Source organism: Papaver somniferum, chromosome 1, assembly GCF_003573695.1.
Source record: "Papaver somniferum cultivar HN1 chromosome 1, ASM357369v1, whole genome shotgun sequence".
Taxonomy (NCBI): Eukaryota; Viridiplantae; Streptophyta; class Magnoliopsida; order Ranunculales; family Papaveraceae; genus Papaver; species Papaver somniferum.
Window position 1 is genome coordinate 233,330,296 of NC_039358.1, and position 20,121 is coordinate 233,350,416.

Sequence of the window (20,121 nt, forward strand, 5' to 3'; positions counted from 1 at the left end):
TTAAGGATCAGGTAAAAATATGCTGGACTCGAATCAAAAATCCCTGAAATCCACCTCCAGCCTTTAGCACAGCCGTTAGTGAGAGCAGCTAGACCACCTTGAACATAGAAAGAAGAAAGTGAAAACATCTTGGTAAACGAGACTTTCCACTCAATTGGGTACTGATTGGGTGTTTATCCATGGATGTACTCTTCTTTGTGCCAAAGAATATTTGATAGCCACAAACAACGGTGCATTCAAGGTAGGGCATCAAACACCAATCTGTCAGATAAAGTGCAGGTACATGCCAAACTATGCAGGTCCAGCTTCCAAGCATCAGATTTGTCATTCTTTATACTCAACTTACTCGGCTGACTTAGAAGTTATGACTTAGTGTAGCAGTCCATTCTTCTTGTATCTTCTTCGACAGGTTTTGGGCAGAAACATTGAGTAACCCCTTAGGAAAGCAGTGGCAGCTACTAGATACTCTCTACTCAACAAAAACAACACCCAAAAAAATCTTCATTTAAATATCAGAGCCACTTAATAAGAAACTATTAGAAAAATGAACGAATGATCAACAGAGGGTAAAAAGATCTTAGTAGTGAAAACTCAAAACGAAAAGAAAAGAAAAGAAAAGAAAAGGTGAAAAACTTACAAAATTTAAGTAAAAACCAATCTAAGACAGTAACTATTGCCTGAGCAACACTTGTTCAATTAGAAAATCAGTTGTTCACTGACAATCTTAAAAACATAAGATCCCACAAACCTCAACAATCCACATGTCAGATGCAATCATGAAACCAAAACTTACGTAAAGGAGTTCGGCCAGGGCTGGCGTAAAACTGGATCAAGGGGATGTAACTGCGAAAGCAAATTTTGAAAAATAAATTAGCTACATTTGGTATGCATACTAAACCATGTAAAGTAATGACACCATGCACCATCCGAAAAAAGACTACTCTAATCATAAACACACAGTATACAGACACTGGCAATTACCTGAGATAAAGGAAGCATCCATCGATCCAAACAATTCTACTACCTCCTCAATTTTTCCATTCTTGCAGATTCTATCTAAAACTGTACCAAATGTAATTTTATTTGGATATTGACCAAATGATTGTATCTCATTGAAGATACCTTCTGCGACCTTTATTCTACCACCTCGGTATAGCCCAGCTAAGAGTATACTGTAAGTAAGTGTTGTAGGTTTCAACCCGTTTTGTTTCATTTTATTGAATAACAACATAGCTTCATCCAGCTTACAATTCCTGCAATACCCATCAATTAATGTAGTGCAACTGACAGCATTCGGTTCAAGGCCCCTATCCACCATCGAGTCAAATAGTTCCGCCGCATCTTGCAACCGACCTGCCAAACATAGACCGTTGATCATTGAATTATAAGTAATCCGATCAGGTTTTATATTTAGCTTCTCCATGTATCTAAATACCCCCACAGCATCATCTATGTTACCATATTTACAAAGTGAATCTATCAATATAGTAAAGGTTATTGTAGTGGGTAAAATCCCTTGATCCAACATTTCATTAAAATATCTTCTTGCTTCTTCCCATTGACCATGTATGCAATGACCATGAATCATACAGCTATAAGTTGTTACATCCGCAGAGATTCCTCTACTAACCATCTCGTCAAAGATTCTCCTTGCCTCGTCCAACCGTCCTGAATCGAAAAGCCCGTTAATCAAAGAAGTGTAAACAACTACATCGGGTGCAACATTCAGATCTTTAAGCATTTCAGAGAATAGAACCAAAGCTTCATCAACTAATCCTCCTTTACAAAGTGTTTCTATAGTCGCACAATATGTAACAACCGTAGGGCTGCATTTCCATTCAACCATCTTGTTTTTCACCTCAAGAGCATGATCAACTTTTCCAGTTTTAGAAAGCCCGGATATAAGAGTATTACATGTAATAGCATCAGGTTGAACACCCATCTCAGCCATTTTATCAAACACTTTGAATGCAAAATCAATCTTTTGTTGAAGACACAACCCTTTAATCAGTGTATTAAAAGTGGCAGTATCAGGATGATAACCCCTCTTTAACACCTCCCCAAACAAACAAAACCCATGATCAACTTTGCCTAATTGACAACAGCAATTAATCAAAATGCTCAATGTATATATACTGGGTTGTACCCCAACCAAATTCATTTTCTTGTACAACAAAATGACATCTGAATAGCATTTGATTTTGGATAGTGAACCAAATACATGATTAAATGTATGATTAGACGGCAAAGGCTTTTCTGAAATCAATTGATCGAAGTATCTCAAACCATCATCAAGCTTCTTAATTTTACCAGATTTACACTCGTCTCTCACAAAACTCTCAAGTTGTGATATGGTGCAACGATAATTTCTCACAAAACGAAGATTCATTTGTGTAATTTATCTATCAGATTCAGTGATTTGAAATGTTTGAGCGGGAATACAATGTACCTTTGATGATAAATCTGACTGAGTCTCCGGTTTTGAGTTACTCCATTGCCGTAGAGAGAGAATGGGGGGTTTGAAATATAACAAACTGAGTCTCCGGTTTTGAGTTACGCCGGTTTTTGAGTTAATTTGGGTTGGGACGCGTGTCATTTTTACTTTATTTATTTATTATTTTTTTTTGATCAATATAACAAAGAATTTTATAAATAAAGAAAGATAGTACAATCAGGGGAGGAGAAAAGAAGTGAGAAAAAGAGGAAAAGATAACCTTGAGCATTTTCGGTTGACAACAAAAGTACCGTAATGGATACAAGGTAAATTTAGCCAAGATCCTAAACAATCAGACCTGCTCAAAGAAAGAGAGAACCTCTACTAACAATGATAGCTACTACCTATTAACTACAATATCCTAGTTATAGTGCAGATTCTGGTAAGTAATGCCTCTAAAAGATATTGTTGTAGACGTCCAATACAATAAGAGAGCCTTAATCTTCCTAATCAAAATTTCTTGAGAGTATTCTGAATCTTGAAAAATGCACTTATTTCTCTGTTTCCACACTCCCCAAACGAAAGCAAAGGGTAGTAATTCCCAAATAGTCCTGCCATTCTCGGTGAGCCCGCGAGCCTGTTGCTCGATAAACAAGTTTGTAGCACTTTCACTGATAACCCAATCCCTATGAAATTCCTTCATGAAGAACATCCATACATCATACATTTCTGGGCAGTGAATGAAAAGGTGATCAATCGTTTCTTCATTTGACTTACACAAAATGCACCTATTTGCTAACTTCCATCCCTTCTTCTTTAGATTATTTTGAGTTAAAATAGCATTATGATGAATTAACCACACAAAGAAAGAAACTTTAGTTGGTACTGATCGTTTCCAAATTTGTGTAGAAGGGAAGATGATACCTGAGTTCTTCGCCAGCCCTTTGTAGCACGACTTCACCGAAAAGACTCCGCTCGACTCCCAACTCCACCTTCTAGTATCTTCCCCATTGCTTAATACGGTTCCCTCTAGAAGATGAGATAGAGTAGCTGCCTCGTTAATCTCCAAATCCGTAAGTCTTATTTTAAAATCCAAGTCCCGACTAATGCGCTCTTCTGAGTTGTTTTTGGCCAGTTCGCTTATCCAACTTCCTTGCTTTCTAGTAACTTCATACAGATTAGGAAATTTGTCCTTAAGCGCCTCTTCCCCTATCCATCTATCAACCCAGAATCGGATTTTTCTCCCATTTGCAACCTTGTGTAGAATTCCCAGTTTGTATTTACCAATTCTGTTGCAAATCCCTCACCACAATCTCATGCCATACGGTTTCTTAGTTTTTTTAGCATCCCAAACATTACTGTCACACCCATACTTAGCCTCAATAATTCTTCTCCACAGTGCCTCCGGCTCATTTGAAAACCTCCACAACCACTTGCACAATAAAGCATCATTCATCACTGATACAACTTTTATGCCCAAACCTCCTTATAATTTACTATGACAAATTTTGTGCCATGCCACTAGTGGAACTCTATTCTTCCCATCATTTGTTCTCCAAAGAAAAGTTCCCATTTCTCTTTCAATCTTCTTTGCTACAGGAGGAGGAATTGTAAAAGCAGACATCAAGAAGACTGCAAGAAAACAGAGAACACTCTTAATAAGAACCAACCTCCCCCTACCCCCCATATTAAAGATACCTTCTCTTCCATTCTTCTAGTCTTTTCTCCACACTCTCAACCACATGGTCCCAAATCTTCTTGCACTTATATTAGGCCCATGCAGGCATTCCCAAATACTTGAAACGCAACTCTTCAAGTGCGCAACCGAGAAAATTTTCCACAACTTCGTCATGTGTGGTAGCGCCAATACTAATTGTTGTTCTTTTCATTAGATTTATACTAAGTCCCGCGACCAACTCAAAACAGGTTAAGATTTCCCTAATAGTAAGTAAGCTTTGAGCCTTATCTGCACTAAAGAGTAAAGTATCATCAGCAAAAAGCAAGTGGGACACTACGGGCCCGACAAGAGTTACCTTGAAACCAGATAAGCGACCGTTTTCTTCCGCTTTTGCAATCATCCGGCAGAAACCTTCCATGACTATGGTGAATAAGAATGGATACAAGGGGTCACCTAGCCTGAGACCCCTAGAGCTCCTAAAATTAGCACCCGGAACCCCATTGACTAAGACGGAGAAGTGGGCATGTGATATGCAAGAACAAATCCAGTTCCTCCAAGTGAAACCAAACCCCATCCTCTCCATAACCTTTAGTAAATAGTTCCAATGCACCTTATCATACGCTTTCTCCACATCCAACTTCAATACCCAACTAGCTTATTTTTGTTTCACTCGAGTGTCCATACATTCATTCGCGAGTAAGATGCAATCAGTAATTTGTCTCCAGCTATGAATGCGCTCTGGGTGTCCGAGATCAAAACAGGAATAACTTGTTTCAATCTTGTCGCCAACATTTTAGCAATGATTTTATAAGATGTATTTATCAAGCTAATCTGCCTAAAATCCTTAACCACCTCAACGTTTCCTTTTTTGGTATTAGTGTGACAAAAGTATTATTTATCCTCCAATCAAAGACCCTGTTACCTCGAAATGCTTCACCACCTTCATAAAATCCTCCCATAGAATCTTCCAGTACCTAGTGAACACCTCAATCAGATACCCGTCAGGTCCCGGTGCCTTGTTATGCTCCATTTCCTTAATGGTACCCAATATTTCTCCTCAGTCATTGGCCTCTCTAGTCTGACATTTCAGCAGGTGAGACTGTTGAGAATTGAACATCCTCCGTGAAAGGTCTCTGAGCAATGTTTTATGTATATACTCTGGAATAATAATCATCAATGTGGCCCTTAATCACACTTTCATCTCTTGTATTTCCCCGTCAATTACCAAAAAGCTTATGAAATTCTGCTTCTTCTCTGGTTTGCACATCTATGAAAATACCTTGTATTGTTATCGCCCTCATCCACCTACTTGTCTTTTGCCTTACTTTTCAGACTTAATGCCTCTAGTCTTGCCCATTTTTTAAAATATCTTTTAAGGTTGATTCTATCAAATCTATCCTCCATTGTCGCTTCGCGAGCTTCATCCTTCTGATCTATAATATGAATGTTAGCCAAAATGTCATCCAAAACTCTCTTCGTACTGCCAAAGTGTGTCCAATTCCAAGTCTTTAAATCTCCTTTGAGCAGTTGTAACTTCTTCCAAAAAATATATCCAGGGTTTCCAGACACTTCATATCCTTCCCACCACCCCTTGATCAACTCATCAGTGAGTTATCTTCCATCCACATGATCTCAAACTTGTAAGGTAAGTGACCACCAGTAATCCCATGAGTGTTTAGTAACAATGGTAGTGATCAGAAGTAGGTTTCGGTCTTGCGCTTTGTGTGGTGTCAGGAAACCTCTCCTCCCATTTGCTGTTAACTAACATACGATCAAGTCGACAGCAAATTGGATCCTCTTGAAAGTTCGACCAAGTGTAATGAGCCCCGTACAAAGGAAGGTCAACAGATCACAGTCCGAAATGAAATTTGAAAATTCAGCCATACCTCTATTAGCGGTAATATCTCTGTTCTTCTCCTCGACAAAGAGAATTGTGTTAAAATCTCCTACAACACAACCCGGTAAATCCCAGACTCCCAAAACACCAGCAATCTCCCTCCATTCTCTCCTCCTCTGTACTCTATCATTTGGTGCATACACCCCAGTGACAAACCATTCAGTCCCATCCCTTCTCGATTTAAACATACAAGAGAGAGTATACTGATCTTCTAATGTATCTAATAATTCATACTCATCTTCACACCACATGATGCACATACCCCTGAAGTCCCTTGTGATGGAACATAACGAAACTGGATTCCATTCTTGTTCCATAATTCTTTACAAAAACTGTGTGATAACCTCCATCTTCGTTTCTTGTAAAACAACAACATTCGGTTTGCTTCTCAATAGTGCTTCATTAAAACAGCCCTTTGCTCGCATCCCCTGCCCCATAATGTTCCAATTTACTATGTTTGCATTCATTTATAACATTTTTACCCCCATTTACCACTCTTCTATCTGATTTAGAACTGCTAGGTAAAAGGTTAACTAATAGAACATGAAACCTGTTTGACTCCCGCTGCACTTTTGTAGCGCTAGCAATGATTGGTGTACTGATAGATAGCTTTGAGCAGTCCTCTTCCTGTGTAGCGTCACCAATTACGCCTTCTTCAGTACCCATGAGTAGTAATCTTTCCCCCTCCAGTCCCTCATCTAGAACTGCCTCATCTAGCTCTCTAATTGCATGTTCTCTTTTCTCCCTCCTAAACAACTTTCTTTGTTTAGTTTCCCCCAACTGACGATTGACAATTTCATAAATTTCCTTCTCCTTTTCACCTTGTGGAATACCAAAAAGTGTCATAACTGATTGAAAAGCAAAAATCAATTGTTCTTTTGCTAATCGGTCTTCCTCACTCTCTATAATACTAATTTCAATACTGTTTACTTCTTGATTTAGGGCTATTTTGCATTTCCTACCCTCCCAAGATTGCTAATTAGCGTTTCCTCCCCAAAAAGATTGAAATTAGTGTTTCCTCCCATCGTCACATTTTCCATCCATTATTCAGTTAACTGAGTAAGCACCTCTGTACGCGTGGCATAAACTGTACATGTGTTTCCTGACCTTCCTAAAATACCCTCCAGTAATAACCAGTTCACATACCCATCTGTAGCCACTAACTTAGAATCCATCACCGATTCCTCCATCACCTAATTTCTATCTGAATTTCTCTTTAGAGTCTTCTCTTGACCTAATTTCTGTCTGAATTTCTCCAAAGACAAGATTGATAGCGAACCATGGTTCGACGTAGATTGGAATTACAAGGGTTACTAAATGGGTTAGATTGAAATTACAAGGTTCGAAAGAACGAACAGAGAAGAAGTAGCAGTTAGCTAAAAAATCGAAAAGGGCTTGGAGGAGAAATCAAAAAGAACAGCAAGGATGAGTTTTTTTGGTGACTTGGGAGTATGGGTTCAAGTATTCATGGATGCTTGCTGATGCTCGGTGCTGTTGCTGCCATGCTCTTGTGGATTTAAGAGATGATGGATGATTTGAAGATAGGTCTGGTAGAATGAATTGGTTGAATTCGAGATGTATTTGAGATTGAAGTGAGTGGATGTTATATTAAAGGGGAGATTTGGGTTAATAAAAAATCCGACAACTGAGTGAAGAATGAAGGGTTTACTGGCGGCTATAAAATTGAGAGATGAAGATGCAGTTGAGTACCCAGGGTTCGATTAGTGAAGATGAACAAAATTGAGATGAACTTAATTAATTAATTGAAACCCTTGGTTGATCGCTTTGCATATAGTGGAATCAAAATAAACCATAATTTTCTTTAGATTGAATGGATTGCAGATGAAGAATTAAGGTTTTGTGACGAGATTAATTTGGGTATTTGGGTTGGTGGGCGATTACAGATGGGTGTTTTGTTTTAAAAGGAGTTGCTGGTGATGTTGTGTTGCCATTGAAGATGCAGACGAGTGATCCGAGTCTCAGTTCGGAAGGAAGAAGACTGTAAATTGATTTAGATTGCGACTTTGATGTAATTTACCGAAACGAATGAGGGTATTTTGGAATTTTTGTTTGACACATGTATATATTTGCCACACGTGTATCTTTGCTGACTCAGTTAACTAGAAGTTGGATGGAAAATGTAACGACGGGAGGAAACACTAATTTCAATCTTTTTGGGAAAGAAATGCTAATTAGAGATCTTGGGAGGGGAGGAAACACAAAATAGCCCCTTGATTTATGTCACAATGACCTCCTTTCACCCTCTATCAATTCCCCCATGATTACACATATATGATTCCTCAATTTTAGCAGCCGGATCCAATCGATGGAGTTGAGTAATCAATAACGGCTCTTCTTGTACATCAATTTCACTAGCTTCTTCACTTAATTCCATAGGTAAATTATGGGATTGATCCTCAAGAATAGAAAATTGATTATAAATTATAATGGGAGAAGGACGAAGTTAGAAAAAAGAACCGCAAGGAGATGAATTTAGAATCTCTTTGAAACCATTGTTGATAACTAATCTTCTCTGGTCAACCAGATTTTGATATGCAAAAGACTGGTTTACCCTTGAGCCCAGAAGCGAGTTGTTACCGGAAGAAACAAATGGCTTTCCCCCAGCAGGCCCAGACCCATTTCTTTTTCGGTCCGCGAGTTATAATCCTAGAGGTGTCACCATCCTTTCACAAAAAACCCATCAAAACAAAAGTAACACAAAAATCCCATCAAAACAAAATTAACACAAAAACCCCAAATTTAAATGTTGGTTTCATCATAAAATGAAATGATGAAACCAACATTTAAATTTGAGGTTTTTGTATCAATTTTAAAAATTTGGGGTTTTTGTATCAATTTTGTTTACGATGGAGTTTTAATGGATCCCAACATTTGAGATATGTTATATCCAAGTTGCATTGTCAATTATACTCCTGATGCATAATCCGTGATGCAGACATTTTTCAAAATTTCATATAATTATGGGTGTCACGGAACAAAAAATTAATCTTGGGCCTGATAATAAGAATATTTTTATTGGGTCTGCGCATAATTTTCCCATTGCGAATAGCATACCTGTCTTGGATTTCCCAAAGAGGCATCGCCAGGGTTTGCATACTTTTCTGCATTGCAAGATGGATTTGATAGGTAATCTAGCACGTATGTCTAATATCATATCTGGATTCAATTTCTCCACCAGTGCAGCTGCAGTTTTATGTTATCCACAAATCAAGTAGCTCCAGATTTATTATTGTCTCTTCTTTGATTCTTGTTGTACTGCTAGGGTTTTCTATTCCGCCCTTGTATATTTAAATGTTTTTTCTTGACTCATCTGAGTCGTCCGAATCTGACTCTTATGAATCTTATGGATATCACCCGATATTTTGAGTCAAATGAGTCATTTGTCTCGATAATATGTGAGTCAGTGGCTTGTTCTCAGGAGTCACTATCCATGACTCAGATGGGCGAATCATGAGTCATATTGGGAGTCAGATCTGACTCAATATCAAAAACAAACGATCTGACATATGACTAGAACCGAGTCAGCAAAAAAACAAACACTCTTAGCACGGTTTATTGGCCTTGGCTGCTGTAGTATGTTGGAGTCTAAAATCCAAATACAGAAGGCTGTAAAATCAAAATAAAGGGCACTCTCCAAGTTGCACCCTTGTTCTTTTACCATACTTATCAGTTATCACAGACCCACAGCCGTTATACTCTTTGTTTTGCTAAGTCCCAAATTTCAAAAAAAAAAAAATGCAAAAAGTAATATACATGAGGAATTACAAGAAAGGGAACCAAAAACTTAGCCACAAATAAAAACTGAACTACCTGAGAAAGACGCTGCTCACAGTCTCAAACATAAGCCATGGAACTAAATTACTTAAAAACGTAATATTCCATATCCGGCCTTTCTAAAACTCATAAAGTTTAAGACCTTCCCACATCTGCCACAAAGTTCATTTCCCTGAAAGCATGCTCATAATGAATAGAGTCGTAATGACTCCCCACAGCTAACCATCTTTGCCTGAATCTCCAAGGAATCGAATTACCATCAAAAGCCTTCACTGTACTAGCCTTATCTCGTCCAACCAAGGCCTTTTTGTGACTCCATTGCCATGCCCATTGGTCATTCAAGCAATGCAATCACTGCGTATGTCTCTGCAGAAAAACTTGGTGTGATGCCAAGCCCAATATTCTGAGCCCCAATGACGCTGCAATCTGCCAGGATTGCCAACTGATGCCCCAACGAAACATAATAAGACTTCATTAGGGTCTCGAGGTCTCCAGCTAAATTCAGCTGACGCTACCATTTTAACCCTCTGTGATCCTGAGGACTTCACAGGTGTTGTGCATAAAACCATGTTAACCTTGAGCACATTCCTGAAAATTTTGATCTTAAATTGGAACCATCTGACCTTTTCATTGTCGCAATGCACTTTATTTCTCAGTTTCAATAGTTCGCTGCTTGCTAGATTAGCAATTAGCCATAAATCCTTGATCATACGACTTCTTCCTCTAGCTGACTTAAGGATCAGGTAAAAAATATGCTGGACTCGAATCAAAAATCCCTGAAATCCACCTCCAGCCTTTAGCACAGCCGTTAGTGAGAGCAGCTAGACCACCTTGAACATAGAAAGAAGAAAGTGAAAACATTGGTAAACGAGACTTTCCACTCAATTGGGTACTGATTGGGTGTTTATCCATGGATGTACTCTTCTTTGTGCCAAAGAATATTTGATAGCCACAAACAACGGTGCATTCAAGGTAGGGCATCAAACACCAATCTGTCAGATAAAGTGCAGGTACATGCCAAACTATGCAGGTCCAGCTTCCAAGCATCAGATTTGTCATTCTTTATACTCAACTTACTCGGCTGACTTAGAAGTTATGACTTAGTGTAGCAGTCCATTCTTCTTGTATCTTCTTCGACAGGTTTTGGGCAGAAACATTGAGTAACCCCTTAGGAAAGCAGTGGCAGCTACTAGATACTCTCTACTCAACAAAAACAACACCCAAAAAAATCTTCATTTAAATATCAGAGCCACTTAATAAGAAACTATTAGAAAAATGAACGAATGATCAACAGAGGGTAAAAAGATCTTAGTAGTGAAAACTCAAAACGAAAAAAGAAGAAAAGAAAAGAAAAGGTGAAAAACTTACAAAATTTAAGTAAAAACCAATCTAAGACAGTAACTATTGCCTGAGCAACACTTGTTCAATTAGAAAATCAGTTGTTCACTGACAATCTTAAAAACATAAGATCCCACAAACCTCAACAATCCACATGTCAGATGCAATCATGAAACCAAAACTTACGTAAAGGAGTTCGGCCAGGGCTGGCGTAAAACTGGATCAAGGGGATGTAACTGCGAAAGCAAATTTTGAAAAATAAATTAGCTACATTTGGTATGCATACACCAGTAAAGTAATGACACCATGCACCATCCGAAAAAAGACTACTCTAATCATAAACACACAGTATACAGACACTGGCAATTACCTGAGATAAAGGAAGCATCCATCGATCCAAACAATCTCTACCTCCTCAATTTTTCCATTCTTGCAGATTCTATCTAAAACTGTACCAAATGTAATTTTATTTGGATATTGACCAAATGATTGTATCTCATTGAAGATACCTTCTGCGACCTTTATTCTACCACCTCGGTATAGCCCAGCTAAGAGTATACTGTAAGTAAGTGTTGTAGGTTTCAACCCGTTTTGTTTCATTTTATTGAATAACAACATAGCTTCATCCAGCTTACAATTCCTGCAATACCCATCATTAATGTAGTGCAACTGACAGCATTCGGTTCAAGGCCCCTATCCACCATCGAGTCAAATAGTTCCGCCGCATCTTGCAACCGACCTGCCAAACATAGACCGTTGATCATTGAATTATAAGTAATCCGATCAGGTTTTATATTTAGCTTCTCCATGTATCTAAATACCCCCACAGCATCATCTAGTTACCATATTTACAAAGTGAATCTATCAATATAGTAAAGGTTATTGTAGTGGGTAAAATCCCTTGATCCAACATTCATTAAAATATCTTCTGCTTCCCATGACTGTATGCAATGATCCCTGAATCATACCAGCATAAAGTTGTTACATCGCAGAGATCCTCTACTAACCATCTCGTCAAAGATTCTCCTTGCCTCGTCCAACCGTCCTGAATCGAAAAGCCCGTTAATCAAAGAAGTGTAAACAACTACATCGGGTGCAACATTCAGATCTTTAAGCATTTCAGAGAATAGAACCAAAGCTTCATCAACTAATCCTCCTTTACAAAGTGTTTCTATAGTCGCACAATATGTAACAACCGTAGGGCTGCATTTCCATTCAACCATCTTGTTTTTCACCTCAAGAGCATGATCAACTTTTCCAGTTTTAGAAAGCCCGGATATAAGAGTATTACATGTAATAGCATCAGGTTGAACACCCATCTCAGCCATTTTATCAAACACTTTGAATGCAAAATCAATCTTTTGTTGAAGACACAACCCTTTAATCAGTGTTAAAAGTGGCAGTATCAGGATGATAACCCCTCTTTAACACCTCCCCAAAAAACAAAACCCATGATCAACTTTGCCTAATTGACAACAGCAATTAATCAAAATGCTCAATGTATATATACTGGGTTGTACCCCAACCAAATTCATTTTCTTGTACAACAAAATGACATCTGAATAGCATTTGATTTTGGATAGTGAACCAAATACATGATTAAATGTATGATTAGACGGCAAAGGCTTTTCTGAAATCAATTGATCGAAGTATCTCAAACCATCATCAAGCTTCTTAATTTTACCAGATTTACACTCGTCTCTCACAAAACTCTCAAGTTGTGATATGGTGCAACGATAATTTCTCACAAAACGAAGATTCATTTGTGTAATTTATCTATCAGATTCAGTGATTTGAAATGTTTGAGCGGGAATACAATGTACCTTTGATGATAAATCTGACTGAGTCTCCGGTTTTGAGTTACTCCATTGCCGTAGAGAGAGAATGGGGGGTTTGAAATATAACAAACTGAGTCTCCGGTTTTGAGTTACGCCGGTTTTTGAGTTAATTTGGGTTGCGACGCGTGTCATTTTTACTTTATTTATTTATTATTTTTTTTGATCAATATAACAAAGAATTTTATAAATAAAGAAAGATAGTACAATCAGGGGAGGAGAAAAGAAGTGAGAAAAAGAGGAGGAAAGATAACCTTGAGCATTTTCGGTTGACAACAAAAGTACCGTAATGGATACAAGGTAAATTTAGCCAAGATCCTAAACAATCAGACCTGCTCAAAGAAAGAGAGAACCTCTACTAACAATGATAGCTACTACCTATTAACTACTATCCTAGTTATAGTGCAGATTCTGGTAAGTAATGCCTCTAAAAGATATTGTTGTAGACGTCCAATACAATAAGAGAGCCTTAATCTTCCTAATCAAAATTTCTTGAGAGTATTCTGAATCTTGAAAAATGCACTTATTTCTCTGTTTCCACACTCCCCAAACGAAAGCAAAGGGTAGTAATTCCCAAATAGTCCTGCCATTCTCGGTGAGCCCGCGAGCCTGTTGCTCGATAAACAAGTTTGTAGCACTTTCACTGATAACCCAATCCCTATGAAATTCCTTCATGAAGAACATCCATACATCATACATTTCTGGGCAGTGAATGAAAAGGTGATCAATCGTTTCTTCATTTGACTTACACAAAATGCACCTATTTGCTAACTTCCATCCCTTCTTCTTTAGATTATTTTGAGTTAAAATAGCATTATGATGAATTAACCACACAAAGAAAGAAACTTTAGTTGGTACTGATCGTTTCCAAATTTGTGTAGAAGGGAAGATGATACCTGAGTTCTTCGCCAGCCCTTTGTAGCACGACTTCACCGAAAAGACTCCGCTCGACTCCCAACTCCACCTTCTAGTATCTTCCCCATTGCTTAATACGGTTCCCTCTAGAAGATGAGATAGAGTAGCTGCCTCGTTAATCTCCAAATCCGTAAGTCTTATTTTAAAATCCAAGTCCCGACTAATGCGCTCTTCTGAGTTGTTTTTGGCCAGTTCGCTTATCCAACTTCCTTGCTTTCTAGTAACTTCATACAGATTAGGAAATTTGTCCTTAAGCGCCTCTTCCCCTATCCATCTATCAACCCAGAATCGGATTTTTCTCCCATTTGCAACCTTGTGTAGAATTCCCAGTTTGTATTTACCAATTCTGTTGCAAATCCCTCACCACAATCTCATGCCATACGGTTTCTTAGTTTTTTTAGCATCCCAAACATTACTGTCACACCCATACTTAGCCTCAATAATTCTTCTCCACAGTGCCTCCGGCTCATTTGAAAACCTCCACAACCACTTGCACAATAAAGCATCATTCATCACTGATACAACTTTTATGCCCAAACCTCCTTATAATTTACTATGACAAATTTTGTGCCATGCCACTAGTGGAACTCTATTCTTCCCATCATTTGTTCTCCAAAGAAAAGTTCCCATTTCTCTTTCAATCTTCTTTGCTACAGGAGGAGGAATTGTAAAAGCAGACATCAAGAAGACTGCAAGAAAACAGAGAACACTCTTAATAAGAACCAACCTCCCCCTACCCCCCTATTAAAGATACCTTCTCTTCCATTCTTCTAGTCTTTTCTCCACACTCTCAACCACAGGGTCCCAAATCTTCTTGCACTTATATTAGGCCCATGCAGGCATTCCCAAATACTTGAAACGCAACTCTTCAAGTGCGCAACCGAGAAAATTTTCCACAACTTCGTCATGTGTGGTAGCGCCAATACTAATTGTTGTTCTTTTCATTAGATTTATACTAAGTCCCGCGACCAACTCAAAACAGGTTAAGATTTCCCTAATAGTAAGTAAGCTTTGAGCCTTATCTGCACTAAAGAGTAAAGTATCATCAGCAAAAAGCAAGTGGGACACTACGGGCCCGACAAGAGTTACCTTGAAACCAGATAAGCGACCGTTTTCTTCCGCTTTTGCAATCATCCGGCAGAAACCTTCCATGACTATGGTGAATAAGAATGGATACAAGGGGTCACCTAGCCTGAGACCCCTAGAGCTCCTAAAATTAGCACCCGGAACCCCATTGACTAAGACGGAGAAGTGGGCATGTGATATGCAAGAACAAATCCAGTTCCTCCAAGTGAAACCAAACCCCATCCTCTCCATAACCTTTAGTAAATAGTTCCAATGCACCTTATCATACGCTTTCTCCACATCCAATTTCAATACCCAACTAGCTTATTTTTGTTTCACTCGAGTGTCCATACATTCATTCGCGAGTAAGATGCAATCACTAATTTGTCTCCAAGCTATGAATGCGCTCTGGGTGTCCGAGATCAAAACAGGAATAACTTGTTTCAATCTTGTCGCCAACATTTTAGCAATGATTTTATAAGATGTATTTATCAAGCTAATCGGCCTAAAATCCTTAACCACCTCAACTATTTCCTTTTTTGGTATTAGTGTGGCTAAAGTTATTTATCCTCCAATCCAAAGACCCTGTTACCTCGAAATGCTTCACCACCTTCATAAAATCCTCCCATAGAATCTTCCAGTACCTAGTGAACACCTCAATCAGATACCCGTCAGGTCCCGGTGCCTTGTTATGCTCCATTTCCTTAATGGTACCCAATATTTCTCCCTCAGTCATTGGCCTCTCTAGTCTGACATTTTCAGCAGGTGAGACTGTTGAGAATTGAACATCCTCCGTGAAAGGTCTCTGAGCAATGTTTTATGTATATACTCTGGAATAATAATCATCAATGTGGCCCTTAATCACACTTTCATCTCTTGTATTTCCCCGTCAATTACCAAAAAGCTTATGAAATTCTGCCTTCTTCTCTGGTTTGCACATCTATGAAAATACCTTGTATTGTTATCGCCCTCATCCACCTACTTGTCTTTTGCCTTACTTTTCAGACTTAATGCCTCTAGTCTTGCCCATTTTTTAAAATATCTTTTAAGGTTGATTCTATCAAATCTATCCTCCATTGTCGCTTCGCGAGCTTCATCCTTCTGATCTATAATATGAATGTTAGCCAAAATGTCATCCAAAACTCTCTTCGTACTGCCAAAGTGTGTCCAATTCCAAGTCTTTAAATCTCCTTTGAGCAGTTGTAACTTCTTCCAAAAAATATATCCAGGGTTTCCAGACACTTCATATCCTTCCCACCACCCCTTGATCAACTCATCAGTGAGTTATCTTCCATCCACATGATCTCAAACTTGTAAGGTAAGTGACCACCAGTAATCCCATGAGTGTTTAGTAACAATGGGTAGTGATCAGAAGTAGGTTTCGGTCTTGCGCTTTGTGTGGTGTCAGGAAACCTCTCCTCCCATTTGCTGTTAACTAACATACGATCAAGTCGACAGCAAATTGGATCCTCTTGAAAGTTCGACCAAGTGTAATGAGCCCCGTACAAAGGAAGGTCAAACAGATCACAGTCCGAAATGAAATTTGAAAATTCAGCCATACCTCTATTAGCGGTAATATCTCTGTTCTTCTCCTCGACAAAGAGAATTGTGTTAAAATCTCCTACAACACAACCCGGTAAATCCCAGACTCCCAAAACACCAGCAATCTCCCTCCATTTTCCTCCTCTGTACTCTATCATTTGGTGCATACACCCCAGTGACAAACCATTCAGTCCCATCCCTTCTCGATTTAAACATACAAGAGAGAGTATACTGATCTTCTAATGTATCTAATAATTCATACTCATCTTCACACCACATGATGCACATACCCCCTGAAGTCCCTTGTGATGGAACATAACGAAACTGGATTCCATTCTTGTTCCATAATTCTTTACAAAAACTTGTGTGATAACCTCCATCTTCGTTTCTTGTAAAACAACAACATTCGGTTTGCTTCTCAATAGTGCTTCATTAATAACAGCCCTCTTGCTCGCATCCCCTGCCCCCATAATGTTCCAATTTACTATGTTTGCATTCATTTATAACATTTCTTACCCCCATTTACCACTCTTCTATCTGATTTAGAACTGCTAGGTAAAAGGTTACTAATAAACATGCTAACCTGTTTGACTCCCGCTGCACTTTTGTAGCGCTAGCAATGATTGGTGTACTGATAGATAGCTTTGAGCAGTCCTCTTCCTGTGTAGCGTCACCAATTACGCCTTCTTCAGTACCCATGAGTAGTAATCTTTCCCCTCCAGTCCCTCATCTAGAACTGCTCTCTAGCTCTCTAATTGCATGTTCTCTTTTCTCCCTCCTAAACAACTTTCTTTGTTTAGTTTCCCCCAACTGACGATTGACAATTTCATAAATTTCCTTCTCCTTTTCACCTTGTGGAATACCAAAAAGTGTCATAATGATGATTGAAAAGCAAAAATCAATTGTTCTTTTGCTAATCGGTCTTCCTCACTCTCTATAATACTAATTTCAATACTGTTTACTTCTTGATTTAGGGCTATTTTGCATTTCCTACCCTCCCAAGATTGCTAATTAGCGTTTCCTCCCCAAAAAGATTGAAATTAGTGTTTCCTCCCATCGTCACATTTTCCATCCATTATTCAGTTAACTGAGTAAGCACCTCTGTACGCGTGGCATAAACTGTACATGTGTTTCCTGACCTTCCTAAAATACCCTCCAGTAATAACCAGTTCACATACCCATCTGTAGCCACTAACTTAGAATCCATCACCGATTCCTCCATCACCTAATTTCTATCTGAATTTCTCTTTAGAGTCTTCTCTTGACCTAATTTCTGTCTGAATTTCTCCAAAGACAAGATTGATAGCGAACCATGGTTCGACGTAGATTGGAATTACAAGGGTTACTAAATGGGTTAGATTGAAATTACAAGGTTCGAAAGAACGAACAGAGAAGAAGTAGCAGTTAGCTAAAAAATCGAAAAGGGCTTGGAGGAGAAATCAAAAAGAACAGCAAGGATGAGTATTTTTTGGTGACTTGGGAGTATGGGTTCAAGTATTCATGGATGCTTGCTGATGCTCGGTGCTGTTGCTGCCATGCTCTTGTGGATTTAAGAGATGATGGATGATTTGAAGATAGGTCTGGTAGAATGAATTGGTTGAATTCGAGATGTATTTGAGATTGAAGTGAGTGGATGTTATATTAAAGGGGAGATTTGGGTTAATAAAAAATCCGACAACTGAGTGAAGAATGAAGGGTTTACTGGCGGCTATAAAATTGAGAGATGAAGATGCAGTTGAGTACCCAGGGTTCGATTAGTGAAGATGAACAAAATTGAGATGAACTTAATTAATTAATTGAAACCCTTGGTTGATCGCTTTGCATATAGTGGAATCAAAATAAACCATAATTTTCTTTAGATTGAATGGATTGCAGATGAAGAATTAAGGTTTTGTGACGAGATTAATTTGGGTATTTGGGTTGGTGGGCGATTACAGATGGTGTTTTGTTTTAAAAGGAGTTGCTGGTGATGTTGTGTTGCCATTGAAGATGCAGACGAGTGATCCGAGTCTCAGTTCGGAAGGAAGAAGACTGTAAATTGATTTAGATTGCGACTTTGATGTAATTTACCGAAACGAATGAGGGTATTTTGGAATTTTTGTTTGACACATGTATATATTTGCCACACGTGTATCTTTGCTGACTCAGTTAACTAGAAGTTGGATGGAAAATGTAACGACGGGAGGAAACACTAATTTCAATCTTTTTGGGAAAGAAATGCTAATTAGAGATCTTGGGAGGGGAGGAAACACAAAATAGCCCCTTGATTTATGTCACAATGACCTCCTTTCACCCTCTATCAATTCCCCCATGATTACACATATATGATTCCTCAATTTTAGCAGCCGGATCCAATCGATGGAGTTGAGTAATCAATAACGGCTCTTCTTGTACATCAATTTCACTAGCTTCTTCACTTAATTCCATAGGTAAATTATGGGATTGATCCTCAAGAATAGAAAATTGATTATAAATTATAATGGGAGAAGGACGAAGTTAGAAAAAAGAACCGCAAGGAGATGAATTTAGAATCTCTTTGAAACCATTGTTGATAACTAATCTTCTCTGGTCAACCAGATTTTGATATGCAAAAGACTGGTTTACCCTTGAGCCCAGAAGCGAGTTGTTACCGGAAGAACAAATGGCTTTCCCCCAGCAGGCCCAGACCCATTTTTTTTTCGGTCCGCGAGTTATAATCCTAGAGGTGTCACCATCCTTTCACAAAAAACCCATCAAAACAAAAGTAACAAAAAATCCCATCAAAACAAAATTAACACAAAAACCCCAAATTTAAATGTTGGTTTCATCATAAAATTTGATGAAACCAACATTTAAATTTGAGGTTTTGTATCAATTTTTAAAAATTTGGGGTTTTTGTATCAATTTTGTTTACGATGGAGTTTTAATGGATCCCAACATTTGAGATATGTTATATCCAAGTTGCATTGTCAATTATACTCCTGATGCATAATCCGTGATGCAGACATTTTTCAAAATTTCATATAATTATGGGTGTCACGGAACAAAAAATTAATCTTGGGCCTGATAATAAGAATATTATTTTTATTGGGTCTGCGCATAATTTTCCCATTGCGAATAGCATACCTGTCTTGGATTTCCCAAAGAGGCATCGCCAGGGTTTGCATACTTTTCTGCATTGCAAGATGGATTTGATAGGTAATCTAGCACGTATGTCTAATATCATATCTGGATTCAATTTCTCCACCAGTGCAGCTGCAGTTTTATGTTATCCACAAATCAAGTAGCTCCAGATTTATTATTGTCTCTTCTTTGATTCTTGTTGTACTGCTAGGGTTTTCTATTCCGCCCTTGTATATTTAAATGTTTTTTCTTGACTCATCTGAGTCGCCGAATCTGACTCTTATGAATCTTATGGATATCACCCGATATTTTGAGTCAAATGAGTCATTTGTCTCGATAATATGTGAGTCAGTGGCTTGTTCTCAGGAGTCACTATCCATGACTCAGATGGGCGAATCATGAGTCATATTGGGAGTCAGATCTGACTCAATATCAAAAACAAACGATCTGACATATGACTAGAACCGAGTCAGCAAAAAAACAAACACTCTTAGCACGGTTTATTGGCCTTGGCTGCTGT

At 38.4% G+C, this 20,121-nt stretch overlaps 1 protein-coding gene and 1 long non-coding RNA gene across 3 annotated transcripts; both read right to left on the reverse strand.

Annotated features, from left to right (window-relative positions):
• Positions 1 to 20: 20 nt before the first annotated feature.
• Positions 21 to 2,503, reverse strand: LOC113319223 (pentatricopeptide repeat-containing protein At1g12775, mitochondrial-like). Of its 2 annotated transcripts, none has more exons than XR_003345250.1 (3): positions 982 to 2,503; positions 749 to 843; positions 21 to 469 (listed from the first exon to the last, which is right to left on the reverse strand). XR_003345250.1 is itself a non-coding variant. In XM_026567494.1 (3 exons), the coding sequence occupies exons 1-2, from the start codon at positions 2,387 to 2,389 to the stop codon at positions 830 to 832; spliced, it is 1,422 nt and encodes a 473-aa protein (XP_026423279.1). In that variant the 5' UTR covers positions 2,390 to 2,503; the 3' UTR covers positions 21 to 469; positions 794 to 829. The 2 variants fall into 2 exon arrangements, 1 of the variants encoding a protein (XP_026423279.1); XM_026567494.1 differs by having other exon boundaries at positions 794 to 843.
• An 8,173-nt stretch (positions 2,504 to 10,676) lies between these two features.
• LOC113319229 lies at positions 10,677 to 11,547 on the reverse strand. The gene is made up of 3 exons (XR_003345251.1): positions 11,513 to 11,547; positions 11,329 to 11,378; positions 10,677 to 11,004 (listed from the first exon to the last, which is right to left on the reverse strand). It is a non-coding gene; the product is annotated as an uncharacterized LOC113319229 (long non-coding RNA).
• Positions 11,548 to 20,121: the final 8,574 nt, after the last annotated feature.

Bases quoted from the DNA above. Each gene is read 5' to 3' on its own strand.
- LOC113319223 (XM_026567494.1), bottom strand. From the start codon at position 2,389: ATGAATCTTCGTTTTGTGAGAAATTATCGTTGCACCATATCACAACTT.